General features: G+C 41.5%; 1 protein-coding gene across 1 annotated transcript in view; it reads right to left on the bottom strand.

Annotated features, from left to right (window-relative positions):
• Window positions 1-2,362: 2,362 nt before the first annotated feature.
• glceb (glucuronic acid epimerase b) overlaps window positions 2,363-22,235 on the bottom strand; it is a 62,845-nt gene continuing 42,972 nt past the window's right edge. The window contains exons 4-6 of the mRNA XM_071536235.1: window positions 13,393-13,638; window positions 7,409-7,701; window positions 2,363-7,200 (exon numbers count right to left, since the gene is read on the bottom strand). Coding sequence (XP_071392336.1) covers window positions 6,469-7,200; window positions 7,409-7,701; window positions 13,393-13,638 — 1,271 coding nt within the window. The 3' untranslated portion in view covers window positions 2,363-6,468. The remainder of the gene's footprint in view (window positions 7,201-7,408; window positions 7,702-13,392; window positions 13,639-22,235) is intronic.

The raw sequence follows: 22,235 nt of genomic DNA, 5'->3' as shown, positions 1-22,235 counted from the left end.
GGAAACTATCTAACCTCACTGGCAGATTTTTTCACGTATTTTAAGGAAATAACGATTTTAGGACTCAATAGTAGACCTAAACATCTTATTAAAATGAAGATTTTTTGCAGTGTGTTATGGTGAATGTGGGAAAAAACAAATGTACACACTGACTTTTCTGGTGCAAGCCTGGTGCCCAACCATCTTCTCCTTCACTGTCTTTCCCTTATGCTATTGACATAAACATTTGGACAGTCAATAGGCCCTTTGCACATCGTCATGGTAACAGCTTCCACATACAACTTCCTGTTGCCAGCTCTGGCCTTCGCTCCACAACCTCCCCAAAATGAACATTGGTGAAGTACAAAGACTATTTTTGTTAGAGAAAGGCTACAAGTTTTTTGCCTAAAGTTAACTCTTCGCAAAAATAAAGTTGTAATGCACCGGTTTCTCAATATGGAAGCTGTTACCATGACGGCGTGAAAAGGGCCTGTTTGGACAGTGAAGATGGATCTAAATTTTAAAAAAAGATTCTTTATCCTCACTGAAAAAAGTAACGTTGACATCAGCAACAGCACATCGACTGGTCAGTGTGCACATTTACTATTTCCCAACACTCCCATCATAACGTGCGCATGATCTACTGAGCTCCCACTCAGAAACAGACGTGTCTGTTTTGACGGCAGTGAGAAGGGGACAGATGGGTGGTGGGCTGCATGGACTCAGGCTGCTGCTGCTGCTGCTGCTGCTGGAGGTGACAGTGGCTCCCTGGTGTTTTGGTTGATGAGGTCTAGTGTGTGCCTCCCGATGACGAGGCAGACGCCCTTCCTAATTCATAATTAATGGTGGTTCAACTCCAGGCACCTCTTTTCTCTTGTAAAATCTCAAACTCTCACGGCGTTTCCCCTTCTCTCAGTCTCGAATGCCCCCCCATCTCCATCCTCCTGCCTCTTCCCTTTCCTATTTCCTGTGCCCCCTCTTGTTCTCCACTCTCACTCGCTGTTTGTGTCAAGCAGGCTGCCATGGAGGTCACCTCTGACTTGGCCAACCATTGTACAGCTGTAGACTTCATTACTCTCTACCACGCAAAGCAAGTGTGCCAGTGCCTGAAGAGGGAGAAAAACACAGCAATTACCTGGTTTGGAAAGCAAGACAGGAGAATCATTTTTTAGCATAATGATCATCTCTCACTCTCTCACTCTCTCGTGTGTTCATTTAGATGGGAGAGAGGCTGATGAGGACGTAAGCTGAACTTGACAACAGTGTTTACTCAGAGGCACAAATGAAACAAGACGAGAGCTTAAAATTTGAAAACGATTTGGCAGAGCATGGGGAAAAGGGATTATAAACCAAACAAATTAAGCCAGTTCATCCTCTGATGATTTAGACAAACGAAACAGGATCCTGCTTGGATAGTTGCTAATAAGAAGCTGTACCATAAAGATTGAAACTTTGGAAGAAAGGTCATAAATCTAGAAGATGTTTTGGGTCTTAAATAATCAGCAGATTATTAAATTGCATTCAGAAGGATGCAGCAGGCCGACTGTTATCGTTTTAACTTCTTCCCTCTTCACTGTATACGTCTACGTTCAGTCTTTCTCAACATTTTCCTCCTCCGCTGAGACCCCAAAACAACACACACACAAATTCAATAATGGTGGGTTCAACGGTGTGCTAATTTGATCAAGTGGGGCGATTTATGAGTACTATACAGCCTCCGGCCTCCAGACGCTGACGCACCAAGGATTCTTCTAATGGTATCGCAGCCATCTCAACGGCATCTGAATGGCAGCAGAGGAGGGAGATAAACCTGCACAGCGGCTGTAAAGAGACAGAGCTTCTAGGGTCTGGGGCTAATTACAGGACTGGGAGACACACTCGCTGCCAGGAGGGAAGGTAATATCATTAGGGGTGAGGAGAGAGGGGGAATGAGATGGGGAAGGGGTGAAGAGCGTGTCTGGGAGAGAAAGAAATTATGGCTGGATTGTATAAACGCCAGAGGGTCATGAAAAATGTAAGGGGGCGGCACGAGTTACAGTCCGTCTCAGGTGTCTTCTCTTCTCACTGGATCACAGCAGCCAATACTAATTAGGTTTAATTATTAATTAGGCATGTTTTTGTTTGTCAGCAGTTCCTCAGCGAGGATATTCAGGATGAACTAACAACTGCTTGACTGTAAAGTGAGAGCTGGACAAGAGCTGGACATTGCGCTCTCAATGTATGGTGCACGATATATCACGTGTCATACATGAGGACCCATTGTTAGCGACATGCTCATGCTTTCATAACGTCTCTGGTGCAAATGGGGATAAATTGCTGCTGTAATGTCATAAAGAGGCTGGACCACAAATTTAAGAAAAATGCTTTTATTTTTACACTTTTAAAAAGCAAATTTTTAAAGCACAAAGATTTACTCTTTATATAAACACCTCTCTTCCTTTGACTAAAAAATGGTAGCATGTGCACATTGTGCTTGGATTGCAAAGTCTGTACAACCGCTCTGGGTCTCCTGTGGTGTCGCGACCCCAGTAAACATTTTATTGCATAAATCACACGAGACCTCGTCGGCCACATGTTAAGTCTTTACAGGAGAGTGAGAGGACAGAAAAATTACACTGAAATGAGAAATAAATCCTTATACCTATTACACAGTGAACAACAATAGCAGCTTTCTAAAGGAAGGCGTTGCACATTGTCCTGAAAAGAAGAAAGTAAAAGAATTATGACTAAAATCATGTGACAATATATGGCAGTTGTGCTTCTGTCTGTCTAGCAAAACATTTTACTCTTTTGCAAATTATTCCAACAAATTGCAAATGATGAACGATAATGAAAACACTCAAAAAAATAAAAATCTTTCAAGGAGAATTTGCATCTATTCGCTCATTTCCCTTTGAAACGGTAGGCTAGTCAAGTCACTAGTTGCACACATCCCCTTTTAGATAAGCCAAGATTTACATACCTTGCATGTTCTAAATTCTATCGAACCTCCATTTGAAAAACTAGCATTTCTCAAAAGGCAGTGTCTCTGAATGACATCTCCAATGAGATTTACATCATAAAATGCTGAATGGAAATCAGTTTGCACAAAAATATACAAATTCAAATATACTTGAATCATGACTTTGGTATGAACAAAATGAAGCTAGTTATACACACAACCTCCATTCCTGACTATCCAATTTCCCTTTTAACTACACAACACAACTCCTTGTCCTGTCAAAATGGCAAGGTATGAAATATGCATAGAAGTATTCATGAAAAGAAAATGCCACAAGGAAATGATCAATAAAAGAAGGATGGCAGTTCATACAAATAATGGGATCCGCCTAGCTTACGTGTGCCTCTCCAAAAATGTAACTGGGTAGGGCAACGCAAGACCGCAAGAACTGGTTGGTCCGCTTTGCTATTTCTCCGTGCTTTGTTAGCGTGGAAGTGATAAAAACTTGACACTGCCATCTAGCGTTTCAGCGGTCTACACACAGAACCACCACCACAGAACTATAAATACATTCACCGCAAGCAAGCTACGGCGTCACTTGGCGTAGAAGTGCTTCAGCCTTAACGCACACACACGTCCCTTTTCTGGGATAACAATTTCAAAAACTTTTAAAATAGCACTTCAACGTAATTCCTTCCCATCAGCGATCTAAACCTTTCTTATACAGTATAACATTTAGTGCAGAATGCAAGAAGTTGAGGGTCACAGATGAAGCGGTGAGGTGACGATGTACTGAGGGGAGCTTATGAGTTTGACCAAATGCAACTCTGCTGTACAGCAAAATGAGTCACTTCTTGAATACATTTTTGTATTACTCTTCAAAGTAAAGAGAAAACATGAAGGCAGACCGTGTGGGAAAATGCTTGTTTTCAGCTCAAAGAGTAAACTTTTTTTTTTTCCAGACGAGCAAGCCTGATTGCTTTCAAGATCCACAGGTTCACCTGCTGTACATAAATTATCTTGGATTTGAAAGTAGAACTATGAAAGTCTCATTACTGTGGAGGGGCCCCACTTTGCTTTCTTTGTGAGTATGGTGCCAATGAATGCTGACTCATCCCTGACTTGCTACCGTGTGCAAGCTCTCCAGCCTATTAGCCGTGTGAATGGGAAGTGTCTTGGCAAGCCTCTTTCCCTCATACACCGGTCAATAGGCCAGAGCTCAGATTAAAAAGGCTGAGCCCATGCACACACAACAACTGTGACAAGCAGCGACTGGCTGCTTGGACTGTGTGTCATTAGACTCTTTATATTTGTAATGAATTCGCCCATCCATCCCAATACACAACACACGCATCATTACCGAACTACACTTATATCCTGCAAATATATTCTGGAAATATTAGTCATAGAATTTCAAGGATCTTTTCAGATTAGTTACTGAGTAAACAAAAATCTGTAGAGGTCAGGAGGCACTGTCTGTGACAATGAAAACAAATGGAAATGTAGCCACAAGCGGTGAAGCCGGTGTTCAAGCCCAGAGATGTTGAACACTTTAATGATTAAGACTGACTGGTCAAGAGATTTATGGGAATGCTCCAAGATTGGCATTCACAGAAGATTTCATAGTAATATAGGATCCATTTAACGACACTGCAACAGTGTCACTGAATGGATCCTATGTGCATCCATTTTTGTATTATCACTATGGCATGAGTAAAACCTCAAAGTGTCACCATTTGGCCCTACTTCATTGTATCTGCATGAAACTTTAGTGTAAATATGGATGGTAAGATTATTATTATTATTATCATTTAGAGAAAAAAAAAATCTTCTGTTGTTGCCTCCTCTTGGATTTGTCAATTTGAGAATCTGTAATCTGCATCAGACTGTGGGGCTATGATGGCTCACTCTGCGAATCTCAAGTCCAAACACTGGGCTTTAACTATTAAATCCATTTCAAGACAAAATATCCATGACAACAGTGACTAGCTGGCTGTCTTAGTCTAGATAGCATAGCGACTTTCTAGCTTTCCCAAAGATACAGAAAGCGTGATAGAGTGATAATGTTGGTTGAACAATGAATATTGTGGCTCATTTCTCAGTCACCTTTCTTGAAAAACGCTAGCACACAGCGTGCCATGCCGGCTTTTACTACTAGCCTCAGCACTGCAGAGCTGATGGGTGTACCCCAGGGAACCATAACAGGACCACTCATGTTGTGGCCAGGCATTAGGAGGGAGGGCATGCTACCTGCAGTCTTCCATGGCTCAACTGAAACACAACCTTGGTCCCAGAGCAATTCACATGACCTAAGCTGCAGTCAGGCAGGCGTCCCTGACCAGATTACAACCTCAGCCACGCGCCTACACAGCAGTTCATCTCAACACAGAATGAAATTGTGGTTAGGTGCTTAGGAGAGCAAGGGGGCAATAAGGCAAGCACTCTACAAAGGGCGTGGAGGTGGGCTGGTGGTGAAGCACGTTTAACCATTTGAAGTGCTATACCACAGAGCTGATTTCAAATAGTTTCTAGTTAAGAAAGCCTAATCTGTGACTGAATATTTTTGTCAATGGAAAATCTTATTGACAGGAGAAGCTATCTCTGGCCGAGCTTATATCTGAAAATAATACAACACAAGATGATTTTTGATCTGACAAAATAAGATGATTCTTGATTTGTGTTTTAGGGAAGAAGGCTTCAGATCACAATTTTTACGCGATTGGTGTTGAAGCATTAATTATTTGGCTCTTTTCAATCTATATAAAGACTATGGGCAATTCAATTTCACTGACACATCTTAAACTTGGTATACTTTAAAAAAATAACTTCTTGATTTAAAACCTTGCAAAGTTTGGGAGTTCAAGAGAAAAAAAAAACAGTTGCAGGGGGAGGAAAGAAAAAAAAAATTAAACCAAATCCAAAATGTTTTATATGGATTGGATTTATCTTTTTTTGGCAAGGCTCTCCTCCAAATTATTCATATCATATTCTATTATTTACAGTGTAGTTTTTCAGTAAGCTATGCAAATCTGGGATGAAATGGTAAAAAAATACAATTGGAGAAGAGACTTGCGGTGGATACATCAAAGAATGTTAGAAAAGGCGATTTAATAAAAACAATTCAAGGACTTTCTTTTTTCTCTAGCATCATAAATCGTTATTTTGAGACAACACACCCACAACCACCCACACACACGTTTTCTTCCTGACAAAAAACACACATTGTCTGAAACTAGGTCTGTACATAATTACAAACACTAGCTCAGAAAAACACAGAGAGCTACAATTATTGTTGCATAAAATATAAAACCCAGGACTGCAACAGAGCTCATCAGAAATTTTTAGTGTTGAGGACTGCAGTTGACTGAACACATCCTTCTGCTTATGAACCTTAACATAAATGGGGCACATACAGATGGACACATAATGTCAGCATCCTCTTCACATTCATTCATACATACAATCCACACACAGACACATATATTCCACCCCTTTCCATCCAGCCATTCATCTCAACTGTATACTTTATATTTCGGTTAGAGTTCCTCCTAGTTGTGCTTGGCACGGACCCCTTTTAGGTAGCTCTTCCAGCGCTTGACCACATCCTTGAAGATGGCCGCATTGTCTATGGATGCCAGCAGCTGTAGCTGGTTAATGTGCGTGGTGTGGTAGTCCCAGCGTGCCAGGTTGGGCGCAGTGCCTAACATGTAGTGGCGCAGGTCATAGATGCTCCCAGAGCCTGTGTCATAGAGTGGCAGCATGGCCTTGAGCGACTCCATGCCGCGGCTGAACAGCTGTCCGGCCTCCCTGCCAAGTTTCTCACCGGCTGTCTCGGTCAGGTCATAGAGTCCCAGCAGGGAGTAGATGAAGCCATTGAGGACGAAGGAACTGGGCGTGGTAGGGTATTCTTCGTACCAGTCGTACTTGTTCATGAACACGGCCTTGACCCCGTGCTGCGCTGAAGGCATCTTGTAGGGTCCTACTGCCTTGAGCGCCGCATTGAGGTAAGCCTGGTCTTTGGTGAGAAGGTAGGCTCTCACCAGGGTGGACATGGCCTGGCCCTGGGCCATGGCCGAGTACCAGCCAGGCTCCAGCGGCCGGAATCCCTCACCCAGTTTACGGGTAACCATGATAGGCCAGCCACCACGTTCGTCCTGGTTGCGCAGCAGCCAGTCGCTGGCAGCAAAGAAGGCAGCCATGTGGGCAGTGGTGGAGATAGTGACGTTGTCCACAAAGCCGCGGCCATGCAGGACCAATCGCACAACCCGCCTTGGCATGATCTGAGTAGGAAATGAGACGCAAAGTTTTGTTTTAGAGTGGTGAAATCTGGAAGTTAGTTAAAACTGCCAGTGGACTACAAACAACTGAAATACAGCTTTGAAATGTGAAATAGTTAGTGTGCAACAGCTTTAACAGTTACTAGAATTTATTTGTTTTGCCAAAGGGAGTCTCAGCACCAAAGGGATGAAGTTAGTCACTTAAACTCACCTTTGTGGCCTTGACAGCCTTGGTGTTGGACAGCCCCACGCCCTTCCTGAGGTCGGTGAGCAGGTCACGGGTCAGAGTGGTCCAGACGGCGCGTGGCCCGATGCCATAGGTGATATCGCGGTCTTTGAAGGCAATGAGCTGCGTACTGGTGACGTAGTGGATGATGAAGGGCGGGCCCTTCTCTGTGGTCTCCAAGACTACAGACACACTGCCATTGGAGATGAACTTGATGTCCAAGCTGAGGATGAAGTCCTTGGAGTTACCCAACTGGAGCGACACACCTTCTGAGGACTCTGTGGTTGGTTGGGTGGGTGGGGTGGAGGGTGGGGGCATCAAACAAATGGAGATGTTACACATGTGTCCAGTGGAACTGGATTGCAGGGGAGGAAAGAGACTTGCTCCTGTTTATTCAAATGCATAAAAACCCCCCCCAAAAAAACTCTTTGCCTGAAGTCAAGTCCAAACTTTCTGAGATTATTGGAAGAGAGTGCACTATTTTTTACCATGTTCATGACAAACCTTTTAAAGTGTGGCCAAAGACATCATCCTTTGACAGCTTGTTTCTATGATAGCTCCACTCTTTTAGTCATGTTTTCAAGATTCATTCCGTCGTCATCTTCTCATATGATCAATAACACACTTTAGAAAACATTCTACTGTCAAAACTCTGTGTAATCATGGATCTGGTATTGTTGTTACATTGTGAAGTGCCTAGCTGTGTGTGCGTGAGAGAGAGGGAGAGAGAGAGAACACACAGAATCTCCTCTCATGGGATGGCAGTTCAGATGTGTCACTGCAGAATGGGTTTAATTAGGAGGAGGACAGAAGGGAGAGAATGGAGGGAGAAAAAGGGAGGAAAAGAAAGCAGAGTAGTAGCAAGAAGGACCAAGATTGAGAGTGAAAGAAGAGAGGGAGATGCACAGCATATAACTGCAGCAATTCTTCCATTCACATCTCTGCGTGTCTTTCCTCACAGTTGAGGCACACAAAGTCCGAAAACACTTAACTGTGCTGAAACAATTAGTCGATTAATCAATTAGTTGATCGACAGAAAATTAATAGATTATAATTTTCATCAATTAATCGTTTTAGTCATTTATTAAGTAAAAATACCAAACATTTGCTGGTCACAGCTTCACAAATGCTAAGATTTGCTTGCTTTTCATATCATTATAAAATTAATCCTTTTTTGGTTGCTGGTCAGACTAAATAAGCGATTTTAAGACTTCACTTTGGGCTCTGGTAACTTGGGCTTTTGATGGGCATTTGCCATTAGCTCTGACATATTATGGTCTACATGATTAATCAAAAAAATAATCAATATATTAATCTATAATGAAAATAATCCTTAGTTGCAGCCCTAGTCTGAACTTATTTCAAACCCAAAAAGTGCCAAGAGCTTCTAGACTTATCTCCATTACTTAGTCTGCACAGCAATCCAAAACCCTTCTAATCTAGATGTCACCGCTCCCACAGGATAAAGAGAGGAGAGTGTGTAGGAGTCAGGAAAAAGGAGGGTAGTGGAATGATGACTCTTAAAAGTGGCCTTAAAGCCAGTCCTTCAAGAGTGAGAGAGTGAAAATGAGTCAGTAGTGAGAAGACAATTTAGAAACAAAGAGACGGAGACGGAGAGAGCTCACATAACAAGAGAGACAAGCTGAGAAAGCGAAAGTAGAAAGACCGGCCGAGACATAAAGACAGTCGATCAGAAGGAGAATGAAGGAGAGAGCCAGTCTGGCAGGGGCCTCTGGTTGACTACGGCTCTTTAATGCACTCATAAATCCATTACTTAAGGCAATCCAGAGAGTAAGTGGATTTGTACTGTGGCCCCGTGATTACTCTGCCATCAATAAAGGATGGGCAGGGAATATAGACGAGATTCCGTCTCCTCTGCTCTGCTCTCTGGCTGTTTAGCAATGAGGGATGAGACAGAGAAGACGAGCAGCTAGGAATATGTGCGTGCATTACCCATGTTTACATGTATGAGTAAGAATATGAATGCACACACTTGTACAGACACAAAGACCCAGGCGTAAGTGTACAAGAGTCAATACGCGCGTGGCCATGCATCCACCATCTCTGGTGACTACATCCGTGATAGACGCAGGGCGTAGCTGGTGAAAGCAATTACTCCACTGCATGTCCTTATACAGAGCGCTCTGCTAATTCTAATAGGGATTGATCGGCGCAAACTGCATTTCTGAACTATCAGCTAACCGAAAGGGGATCCGGAAAATAAAGTGGGTATGGAATGAATGAAAATTCACAGGTGTACAGTAGCGGACACCGGTTGTGTAAGAATGTGCAGATGGTAGATGGTAGGTTATTATCAGGGGACAAACGATTGATCCACTTGTCAGAGGATTTGAGAGGCTGCTCAATGATGGTGCCCTAGATACAGTATGGAGGAAACATGAAAGACTCAAACAGAGAGAGGGGAGTGGGAAGAAGGGAGGGTGGGGGCAAAGACAGAAAGAGACAGTGGCAGGAGAAGAAGAAAATGAGAAAGTTTGGTTGGATTTATGATGAGAGAGCAGAATAAGGAGTCAAAACGGATAAAGTGAATATGATCATAATGTTTAGGAAGCACAAGAGGACTGAGGGATGATAAGTGGGTGGAAAAGAGAAATAATGAATAGACGTGGAACATGAACTGAAAGCTGGGGATAGAAAAGGAAGAAAAATGAAGGATGAAGACAGCCGAGGGAGGGCTGAGGAATGATAATGAAAACAGGACGATGTCAACGAAAGAGAGCTACGATGGGGAGTCGAGGCGTAAGGAGAGGTGAGTAAGGAGCAGAGAGAAAAATGTCTAGAGTGGAGAAACGGAAAGAAGTGGTGATGATGAGAGGTTGAGAGAGGGATAATTAGGAGGAGGGAAAGATTATAGCAGAGACAGAGCTCAGAGGATAGAGAATGCCCTGGATACAAATGCAGGAGATCGGAGGAGAGTAAAGACAATGCAACAATGCAATTAGAGTTAGGTAAAAACAAAAAATATGTTAAATCAACAATAAAATAAAACCAATACATCATGATTTGATTTTTCCCAATTCAGATTCACCTCTCCATACTCTATAATTAATAATTGCAGCCTTGGTCATTTTACAAGTGGCAAAGTGGGCCAGATTTCCAAATACCTTCTTTTGTAATAGTTCATGGTCAGCTTTTTGCATTAGAGCACAAATTCATTGCATATGTTGCGTTACACACAACAGCAACAGCACACAACATGTACATTACCTAAATTTAATGGAAATATGAAAGCAATACAGTTTGTCAGTCAATTTGTCCCCTAAACCACATCAGTCATATCAGAATTATACTTTATTGTTTGTATCAATTCTCAAATCATATATATGACTAAAATGTATAATGAACCGAGAATTGATGCAAACAATACAGTGCCATTCTGATACGACTGATAAGAAGTCTATATTCTATATTGAGATATCAAAACAGAACAGTATCAAAATCGTACCAAACCCGAAACCTGACCCATAGTATCAAAATCAGATTGTGCTGCTAGTTCCTTCCCAACACCGAGCCGCTAAATACAATTCTGTTTGGGACATCATGAAAATTATGATGAGTAAAGAGGGAGACAGTTTTTTTCCCTCCATCTTTTCTGCAGATCAATTTTTAGATAAATAAGGGAGAAGGCTGCACATAAACGACTATATGGTCAGAGGGAGATTGGAGCAGAGTCTCCTCAATACTGAGCCTTGGACACAGTGAGAGTGAAGTGAATTAAAATAGGATTAAAATAGGATTCTCGGACAAAGTTGAAATAGTGTGAAATGGGACATTGTAAGTGGCTAAACTCCCTAATATCTTAAGCCCTATTACCTATGCTCTACGGGAGGTATAAACTAAACAGAAAAAATGGTGGGAATTCAACCACTTAAGGATTTAAGAGAAAGCTTACTACAAGTTCTTACTGCAATGCTCCCACCTCACCAAAAAACCTCTAAAAGGGAAGTGTTTAGCGTTGGGACCCAAGAACTGGCTCCAAAATTCTTAAAAAATAGACAACTTCAAATTCTGGTTATCAACACCTGTTGCTCAAATGTTCTCGCCATATAATGGCTGGATTAACCCAGAGTTATGTCCTTTGTCGGAATAAATAAGCATCACAAATTGTTGTCATTGTTAGTCACTGTAGCCACCATCTTTAGCCAGGATCTATATCTGTTGAAATATTACTTAGATGACAGTGGGCCTACTTTTTACATTCCCAAATATAATCTACAATATAGTCATTATGAAGGCAATAAAAAGGTTTATTTTCTTCTAAACATCTTACAAAAATGACCATGATAAAAGGTACTGAGACCCTAACCCTAACACAAATCAATCTGGAAGTGATAAAATCCAAACAATTCCTAACACCATTTGGAAACTGTGACAATACTCATTGTAGGACTGGGGATGAGCCACATAATGAAACCACATATTCAGACAACATGTAATTACAGGAGATATCACTGGTACAGCCGCAGCGGCACGAAACTGATTATTTTTTTCTCAACTTTTGACATGAAATCTGCACCCAATATCAAAAGAAGCAAAGACATCAGAGATTTTTGCTATTTTGTTAAATAAATAAATAAAAATAACATATCCTCTGAAAAGGTCAAATCACAGCATCTCACATCTCAATACAACTCAGTGAAGATGTATACTGCATTCTGCTCTACAGTATTTTGGTACAGGATAAAAATGGATGACCATATGACTAACTCCACATCTAGACCTCACACATCTACTGACCAGTGTCAGAAACCTTCATTCTCCCTGTGTCATATCTCAAGCCGTTTCAGGTCTTGTTAGCAATATGGTTCCTCCAAGCTTATTGTCCCATAAAGCTGTGGGAAAATTAGCACACAGAATCCCAACACTAAGAGAACCATTATAACTTGTACCTTGCACTATAATGCTTAGCACTTGTTTTGTGCATTTCATCAGTATTATATCACAGTGCAATGGTGCAATGCACTGCTGGATACTCATCTTTCACCTGTGTAGCTGCAACTGGGGGGTATGCAATGTTGCTTGAATGACCATAATGTTTGTATCCTGAATGTATATTTGTATTAGGGCTGAACGATTTTGAAAAAATATCAAATTGCGATTATTTTGACTGATATTGCAATTGCGATATCTATTGCAAAATATTGTGCCTCCTGCGAGTTGAAAATTGCAGTAGGCCATATTGCGATTTCGATAAAAAACTGAGATGAGTTAAATTGCAAGAGGTTGGTTTTTGGGCTTTACACAGTATTTCAAGGGCTGATAAGATAAGATAGCACTTTATTAATCCCCTTGGAGAAATTCAAAATGTTGATGGGCCAGAGGCTTGACACAGTTAATTTAGGTAAAAAGCATGCAAACATGAATAACCTTAAATAAACTGATTTTTTGTTGTCAATGTGTCTTAATACTTATGCACATACGAAATGGAGTGGGTAACTGGCAGCAACAACGGACAAAGTAAATAAATGGTGAGAATCAATAGTCTGAATATGTTTGCCATAAAAGTTATGTTTAAACACTGGATTTCACTGATAAAACAAATCTTACAACAGTCAAGAAAACGATACGTTTTTAGTTTTTGGGTTGCCAAGTGAAGTCACATCTTTGGCTCATCAGAGACCTTCAAATCTCAGAATTAATTTTGACTACCTCCCAGTGAAGCTAATGTTGAGAAGATGTGTTTCTGTGAGCCTGCAGCCTCTGTGGAAATCATGACAATGCATTTACATGCATAAAGGTGACATTTTCTGACTGAATGAACAAAATTCACAGAATTCAATTAAATGTCAACTTTTCCTATAATCATCATCAGGAAGCGGTAAGGCCGTGCCACAGACTAGCATCCTGTCAGGGCATGTAGTTTCATATCAAGCCGCCTACAGCAACAGTCAACAGGAGATAAGCTCCTTGCCATGAGGGCCATCTGGGCTGGAGGAGGGCTCGCTTACCTGCGGCACTGAACTGGCGTACGGAGGAAGCACGGGCCTTGTCGTGGACACGGCTGAGGCTGCAGCCTTTAGGGACGCTCCAGGGCGCCGTGCTGACCCGGCTGTCCCTCTCCTCGGCTGTATCATACACCTCCACGTGGGGCGGCCGCTCCGTCAGGTTCTTGCTATAATGGCTCAGACCATACTGGGCAATCTGGATGGCATAGAAATAACCCTGAGGACCCCACTGGGTGGACAGAGGCACGCCTGGGTGGAAGAGAGCGAGGAGGAAGAGGAGAATGAGGGCAATGACAGGACAAGACAAGTACATAAATGGCAATAGGTCAAATAAATACAGAAAACTGAACCCTGCAGTTACAAGCAACTGACCCATTATGAGAAAAAAATGCAGAGAGGATAGATTCTTATGCCTCAGTGGTTGTTTGACTTTTTATGGTTGCTACTTTTATGAGTGTTGTAATCCTTGTAATGCTGTTTACATGGACATTTAATGCAACACAAGGACATGTCTCATCTTATTTATGGAGAGGTTATTCTTTAAGCTCTTTGTGGTCTATTTGCAGCAAATATTATTTTTAAGATACCTGTTCTCATATTGCCCATTAGCTTTTCTTGGCATGAGGAGCTATCAAGTTAGTTTTGTACAGTGCCACTGTAACTTGATTCCACGAGGCATACCAATAAAACTGGTTTGAAATGGATTAGTGACGCCAAGCTCATGAATTATAAAACTTTCAAGTGAGAGGAGCAGAGCGGCTGTGATATTAAGAAAGATTTAAAAAAGGACAAGGTCAAGAGTAAAAATAAAAAGACAGAGAGTAAAATGTAAGTGTGGACAGTGAGAAAAAGAGAGTGAGAATAGGAGAAAGAAATGAGACAATGAAACCTGATAATAAAGACCAAAGAAAAAATAAATAAAATAAAGTGAGCAAGAAAAATTGAAGGTAAAAATGGACCTATTTTGGAAACACAGACAGAGAAGACAACAAAAAAAGGACACTGCAAATAAGGAGTGAAAAAAAAAGGTTAGTGAACACCGGCTACGGTAAACAAGCAGACAGACAGTGTGGTGAAATTCAAGCTAATCTATTTCTAATGGCACCGGAGGCAAGCTTCCCTATTCAGTCAGCCAGAAATAGCTTGGGTTGGAGAATCACTCTGATGAACAGATAGTTTACTTAAAGACCTTGTGACAGAGAGAGCATAATGTGCTACGCAAACCACGTTCTTGTGAGAAGAAGAGCGTAATGCATTCAGACGGGGGTTGGGCGACAGCGTGCATCCTCCTGTCAACCAATCATCATCACATATATAGCCGATCCCTGATGTATTCGTCTCAATGCCGCTCGCTGTGCATTCCCGACAGGAGACATCTAGCACAAAACACTCAATGGGGAAGCACACGCAGGGACAAAACCAGCACACCCTGAGGAAGGCTCGGTGAGATGCCGGGTGTGTTTATGCTACCTTGTGTACTGGCTCTAAATAAATTTTAAATCAACCTCAGCATCATTTTTGTCCCTGTGTGTGCCAGAGAATTTCCATCCAATGCTGATCTCCGATGTATTCATCCAGTCGCCCAATCCCAATTCAGCCTGGAAAATTGGTGTTTTTGTCATGGCATTGAAGTGTAAATGAGTATTCATTCTGGAGTGACACAGAATCTATGTCTGTTGTGTGTAATTCTGCGCTCATGTGAAAGATGGAGGTGAAGGATGTGTTTTTTAATAGAGTTTTATATTGAGATTGTTTATAATGTGCTCTTGTCTTCCTACAGCTGATCAAGGTGTTCATGTTCCATTATAATGAAAATAAACATATTACATTTTAGACTGCAGAATAAAATGCCATTTTCACATACATACACATCATCCAAGAAAGTCATCCAGGAACATGCAGGATAAAGCAACTCACGAATGATGCTACCAGTCTCACGTAATGCCAATTAGCAGTACAGTTATTCAATAATTTCTTATTTTTAAGTAATTAATTCAGAATATTTTAACTTTCTGTTGCCAAATATGTTAAAGTCAACATATTTGTATCTAAATACAGTGGGCAGTTCTAGCCATGACTGATAATAATTCAAATACATGACAGCAAGACATCATAAAGATAAATTGTTTGGTTACTACCTAGTGTCGTTACAAGGCAGCTGGTATTTTTATATTCATGTTTGTACATTACCTTGAAGAAACCTATAAGACAGACCACATTCATTAGTATCTATTGCACAAAAACACACCTTTGGCGGCATTCTCAACTGTAGTGGCAATCACACTGACAATCCAAAGTAGCAGCATTAGCATACATTTCCCAACTGTAGCCGAATATAATAAGTGCATCTCACCAGGAGTTAAAGTGTTACTAGTGTGCAATACACACCGATGAAGTTGTTTCTATGGTTAGCAACAACTATTAGGCAGCCTGCTTGCTGGCAAACATTCCTGAGTGGCGCATCTCACATTTTCGATGGCTGCCATCTATTATGGGGACATGAATGATGCTGATGGTATGAGGCCCCATAATCACCAGTACTATAATCAGAATAAAGAATCTCAGGCATTAAAGTAGCAAAATGCTAAAATGGCTAAAATATTCAATTTCACCAACTCCTTTTGAGAATCTGAATATATGTATCCACACATAACCAACTAGGTTTTAAAACACTTCCAACCCCTTTCCAGACATTTTTTCCATGCCTGTCCTGCCACTTGCATCTCCCTTGACAACTTAAGTCAAATGACTGTCAAAATCTTAACACTAACGCTGTATTGTGCTCGCACATCATTCACCCACTCCAAATGAGTTCCGCACTCCTCCAGTTTCTTGCTGAATAACACTAAGTAATCCATGCGGAATTGGCTGTTAAGCCTCCATATTTTTTTCCTGACTCCAGAGAGAGGACTTCTCCAGCAATCTGAAAAACTAGGTCTTCTGCCAATTAAAGTGGGCTCTCAGCCTACAGAAGTGGATCCAACAGCACCAGTGCTATATGCTACCTTACTGTTCTCCTGCAACTCTTCCTCCTCCTCCTCTTTTTCACCTGGCTTTGTTTTTGACTAGTGGTAGGTCCACTTACTCCTAGCTGCTGGGTGAAGATAGCATGTGTTAGGGAAGGCTGTAGGGTTTACATTAGGGCTGGGTGTTAAAACTGGGTGCAGCAACTTAAGCGGAATGATAATAATAATAACTTTATTTATATAGCACTTTTCAAGACAAGGTTACAAAGTGCTTCACAGAAGGCAGGAATGGAACCCTCGACCTGCTCCAGCAGTTAGTCCTAAATAAAGTTTGTCTGGCCTAGATTCTATTCAGAGCCTGTTCATTCCACTATCCCACTCCACCTCTGTCTTCACTAGATAGGGCTTTACCCATCTTAGACAGTAGGTTGTGTATGTGTGTGTGTTAGAGGGTGTAAGAGAGATCATGTGCAAAAAGAGAGGGTGTGTGCATTGCTTTATGCAGGTAGTAGCATGTAGTTTGTGTGCGTTTTATGAGTGTTTGTTTTTGTGCAATTGCTTATGTGATGGTGCTCTGGGGTGTGGAATGGGGAGGGGCGAGCTTAGGAATGATAAAGACAACCCAAGAGTAAGGAGGAGACGGAAAGAAAATGGATAGATGTTGATTTAAGAGGCTGTTGTGGAGAGGATTAACTACTTCCACTAAAGATGGTGCCCTGGCCGTTAGGGTTTCATTATTCTCAACCTCTGCTCTTTGTCTCACTTGAATTCTCTGGTGCAGCTAGAAAAAAATAAGACGTCCATTTCTAACCTTCTATTACACAGCTGTGAGCCCTACAGCGGATGAGGCGATCTGTCAAAATGAGACCACATAGAAAACGTTTGTGTCTGAAAAGTGCTTCAAAGACACCGTCTAACGGTAAAACCTTAAGGAGAGAAATTTGCATGCAGGCACTAAATGTAAATTTCAGTCTGATTTGTCTAGTGATCAGGATATTTGCACACCTTCAAAGTCTTCTTAGCAGGTACAAAGGGAGAAGAACAGGACTAAACAGAAAGGAGAGACTGCATGCACACTGCCTTGCAATACACAGCACTTTATTGCTGAGCTTTCGGCTTTAGGTCGAATTTGTCTAAGATTTGCTAATATTTGATTTGTCTAAAATGCTCTCAATGTAAAGAGGTCCTTAATCATGGATGGCACCATCAGAATCTAAAGAAACCAGCATCCGCTTGATGCCTACAGTTGAAACAGATTTCCAGCAATCTGGGTGGGTGTCAAATGCTGAAGTTTGGCCCCTGAGACTGTTTGGATCCCACCAGACTACGGCAGAGGCCAGAGAGATGAAAGGGGGTCGTCTCCATGTTTAATGCATATGTGCCAAGGGCCCTGTTAAATAACTTTTCCATGGGTAGCAGGGTGTGTTGGGGGAGAAATGCTCCCATGACCTTGTTTAAGCCCTGCAGTAACTCTGACTGTGACAGGCTAATTAATGGAGTGCTATTTTCACCCATAAAAATATGCTAAGTTGAAGAGAGGTGTGTATGAGTGTGCATGTGGAGTGCTAAATAGCAAAGAGCCTTGGGCTTAATTATTGGAGCATGGGAACTTGTGGTATAGAGAAACGTGTCTGAGAAAGTGTGTGTGTATGTGAGTGTAGATGTGTGTGCTCCTTTTTTTTTTTTATGAAAAGGAGTGGTCTGCAGGAAACAGGAGGGTGAGAGTAACTTGGCTCCCCACTGCTCAGCTCAGTGGTACAAATAGATTCGGCTGGATTCCTGCCTGACCCATTTTCCACCCCACAATATGTTGCCTCCCATACCTGTGGTGGGGGACACAATTGGGGTAAAGGTAGCAAAATTTGTCTCCCAGCAGGGTCCTTATGGAGTACTGCAGCTCAGACAAGAATGTAATCCTGAGAACTGCGATATTGAAACAATAAAATCCACTGAGAATCGACTTTTCACTGAACCAACTTTAAGGAAAAATGTTTTTTTTAGGCTTTTTTGACCCCCTTCTAACTTCAGTATTATATACCTGAGAGCAGTGCGCAGTTCACACTGTGTGTACATTAACTCAGCTGATATTTTTCACTTACAGTCTCCCTGTTCCTATCTTAACTAAAACTGTAATGGCATATTCAATGTTTTCATTTTTACTCACTCCCCCACCCCCTCATGTGATACACTGGTCGTGTCCACTGCTTGTTCAGTTGACAGTCGACTACCCTGCGCTAATGAGCACTCAGGTGTTTGATGGAAAATAAATTGAAGGCTGATGATTGGTGCTGTTGCCTTTGTTTGCCGTCGTCTAATAGGTTACTGCATTGTCAACATTTCCTTGGTGTCTGAACATATTGTTGTTGCCTGTCGAGCTTTAGCAGAATAAACTTCAATAGGCAGGAGCATTATTTAATTTTATTCTGTCATCTGTCTTTGTATTGTTCATTGCTTCTACGTTGTGTCTTTAGTCTAAGTTGCTCTTATTTAGAATGTGCATTGCTCTGCTGTTGCACTGTTGCTGTGTTCGGCTGAATTCCTCTTACATGCAGTTGACATGAAGAGAGTCATTGCTTTTGCGTTTGTGCTGAGTGGTTTTATTGCACGCAAGCTCTCTTGATGTGGTATTCATCATGCTGTGTCCCATAGCTGTTCACTGAGTGGTTGTTGCAGTCCGGTGAGTGGTGTCTGAATTGCAGTGTGATAGGCTAACTGTTTCAGTTGGCACATGATGCTTGTTCAGTGCTTGATTTATATATGGGTTTTGTTGTGTAATGTACTGCAAAAACTCTAGTGTTTTCATGTAATTATCGCAAATCTCTCTCTTTTTCTCTCTCTCTTTCTGTGCCACTGTGTGTCAATGGGTAGGTGTGTGTGCGTGAACACGCATGACACTTGGCGGGGTGAAGGGTGGTTGTTGGAACCGGGCCGCTCTTGTGCATACTACCACATAGGATCCTGCAGGCACCTCTGCCTGAGTGTGAGCGCCACAACCTCTGAAAGAGAGTAAGATGGAACGAATGACACATAGCCCCTCTGGAGCTCTTACTAAAAAGAAGAGCACTGTACCAGTGGTGTTGTTTGTGTGGTGAACAGAATGGCAGATTTGCATCACCAGGTAAAAAAAATGTCAACATGGGAAAATGTACAATTCATTTCAGCAAAAATACCTATTTAGTGCTGGCAATTTGCTCTTACAGACATTGGCTATCATTACTCATCAAGCTAACCCCTGCAACTGACACTTTGCCAGTGAATATATCATTATTCATTATATCTCCTCGCCAGAGCAAAGAGGAAGACAATGAAATGGATTTCACATCAATGTTTGCGGTTGCAGAATTTCTTTCCATTCTTGCTTCTTAAGTGGATCAAAAAAAGGACTCAAAACAGTGGGTGAATAACTGTCACACCACCTCTACTTCAAATGTAGCTGAGAGATACTTGATAACACTGCTCCATTTCCTTTTTCTGAAGGACATTTCTAGTGGAAATTTGAAAATTGCTACATTTTGTGATCCTAAATGCCTCATTTCATCTCAGATCTGTTTTACTTTTTGAGTTCCTAGTGCTATCACTTTGGCAATAGCCTTAAGAAAGAGCATTTATGGGGGCGCCCTGGTGGCTCACCAAAGTAGGGCGCGTACCATTTGGCTCAGGCCTTCCCGCAGCGACCCGGGTTCGAATCCGACCCGTGGTCCTTTGCTGCATGTCCTCCCCTCGCTCTCTCTCCCATACCTTCCTGTCTCTCTCTCACTATATCTCTCAAATAAAGCATAAAAAATCTTTAAAAAAAAAAGAAAGAGCATTTATTTTCTTCCATGTTCAAGTATGTCTGCCTTTGTCATTTGAATGCAGGTGGCTCCAGCTTCTTGACAAGACATGAAGGATAATGAATTTCTATTAAGCAATTCCAGTCAAGTATAGGAGGCCACTTTTCCAAGCAATTGGGGCACGCACCTATATTGATGACAATGTGGTTTGGACCAACAGCCTTTTCAAATGGGCTATTGATCCTTCCTGGCCATCATTTTCAAAGGAACTTAAAAAGTAAACACATTTATCTGGGGATGGACAGTGGGAAGACAAGGTGAAATGCTCATGTGACAGGCATCCAGCTAGCTTTTTTACTGAAATGCCAGAAATCTGGGGGTGAAAAAAAGAAACATTTTTAATTGACTGGACACAAATCAAGTTTGACTGTTGTTAATGTTAAACAAAGGCTAATTGCATTTGGGCTGTGGGACAGGTGACACAGATTGTGTGGGCATTTTTGAAATTGGATCTGTCATGTTAGTCAAGCCTTAACTCTTCACTTTAGAACAGACCGAATAGAGGACTCAAAATGTGTCACTTGGCCGAACTGGTGCTGATTTACTCATGTATTTATATATATATATTAATCATAATCATAATTTATATATTAATCATGTATCTGCAATAAAACATGGGATTTATTTGACAAGCATGATTGGATCAAAGAGGAGAGACATAAAAAAATCTCCCCCACTTCTCAGGCAACAAAAAATACACAGATCAGAGAGATGGTGGCACTATAACAAGCAACTTTACGTTTTGGTAAATAACTCTAAAATATTTTTTGATTCTAAAGATTTAGAAACAAAAATTCCATTCCATTCCAAAATTCCATCAAAAAATCTGAATCCATTGCACATACAGATTTTAATTTCCATCATGACAGTTTTTCTGCCATTCAGAATTTTATGCAATTTTTTTTCCCCACTATAGCTCCTGCAAAATTGATTTAACCTCAACAAAATTTTGCACACCCCTATGGACAGAACTGAGAGATCAAATAGTTTTAACTAAGCACTGAAACCAACAAGGGCAGTAAATGACATTAGCAGCGCTACAGGAGAACAGAATGGTTCCTTGGGGTGTCTTACAAGCTGCAGCCTGCCAGTAAGGTAGCCTAATCCAGGACACAATGTGGACTTACACTGCCTCGGGTCATGTCAAAATGTTCTCTACTGAGATTTAAGTAGCTGTCTCTTATTCAAGTACAGCTTTGCCCCAAAATAATGCCTACTCGAGAAGAGATGCAGCAAAAGCACAATTAGTTACCTGACAAAACAATACTGATAATGATTTCATTCAATAAACTTGATCGATGCAATGACATAACAAATAGCATAAACTCAGCATTCACTCAGATATGGCCTTCCCCAAGTGTGTGTATAAATCAGTACACACATTTTCACACTTTTCCACTCTCACAAGTCAGAAGGAAGACAGCCAGTGAGAGAATGAAACCACATTCATGGACTCAACCAATCCAGGCAAAGAGAAGACAGTGATACATCAAATTAAATCTTAAAACTTGTTAAAGTGAAGACCTGTCCATGTCTGTACCAACACAAAATGGTGATGCACGAATAGGTTTTAAATTTGAATCTACCTTTTAAGGGATTAGGTGAGCAGACCAAAGCAGACCAATGCACCACTAGTCAATCAGGCCCTGCAATCAATTCCATTTTCATTTACTTAATGCAAGTTCATTGTTGGTGGATTATTCACCGGGGCAAAAGGTAGATTACTTAAGGCTCTCTTCCTCAAAAATTCTCTGTGGGCAGAGCCGTGTCTGTTAATGAACAGGGATGTCTTTGCATTTAAGAGGTGTTCTTTGGACTCAAAAAAGCAGCCCCCACACACACTCAAGTGCACAAGAAGTGCTAATACCCTCATATAATAAGCAAAAAGGCAGAGGCAACTGTTTATACAATCCAGGCTCCCACTTAGCCTCAAGTTATACAGAGACAAATAGAGGTGAGAGGGAAAGCTGTGAGTGTTAATTAGTAGTGCCCTCTCTTAGGACCAGAATGTTCAAGCCCTTTACAGTGGGCTCCAGGTAACTGGACA

This window comes from Centroberyx affinis, unplaced genomic scaffold, assembly GCF_046629955.1.
Source record: "Centroberyx affinis isolate AG114_WGS23_722 - 3 ecotype Tasmania unplaced genomic scaffold, CSIRO-AGI_Caff_v1 ptg002845l_1, whole genome shotgun sequence".
In the NCBI taxonomy this organism is placed as follows: domain Eukaryota; kingdom Metazoa; phylum Chordata; class Actinopteri; order Beryciformes; family Berycidae; genus Centroberyx; species Centroberyx affinis.
This window is presented reverse-complemented; position numbering and strand designations above follow the sequence as displayed.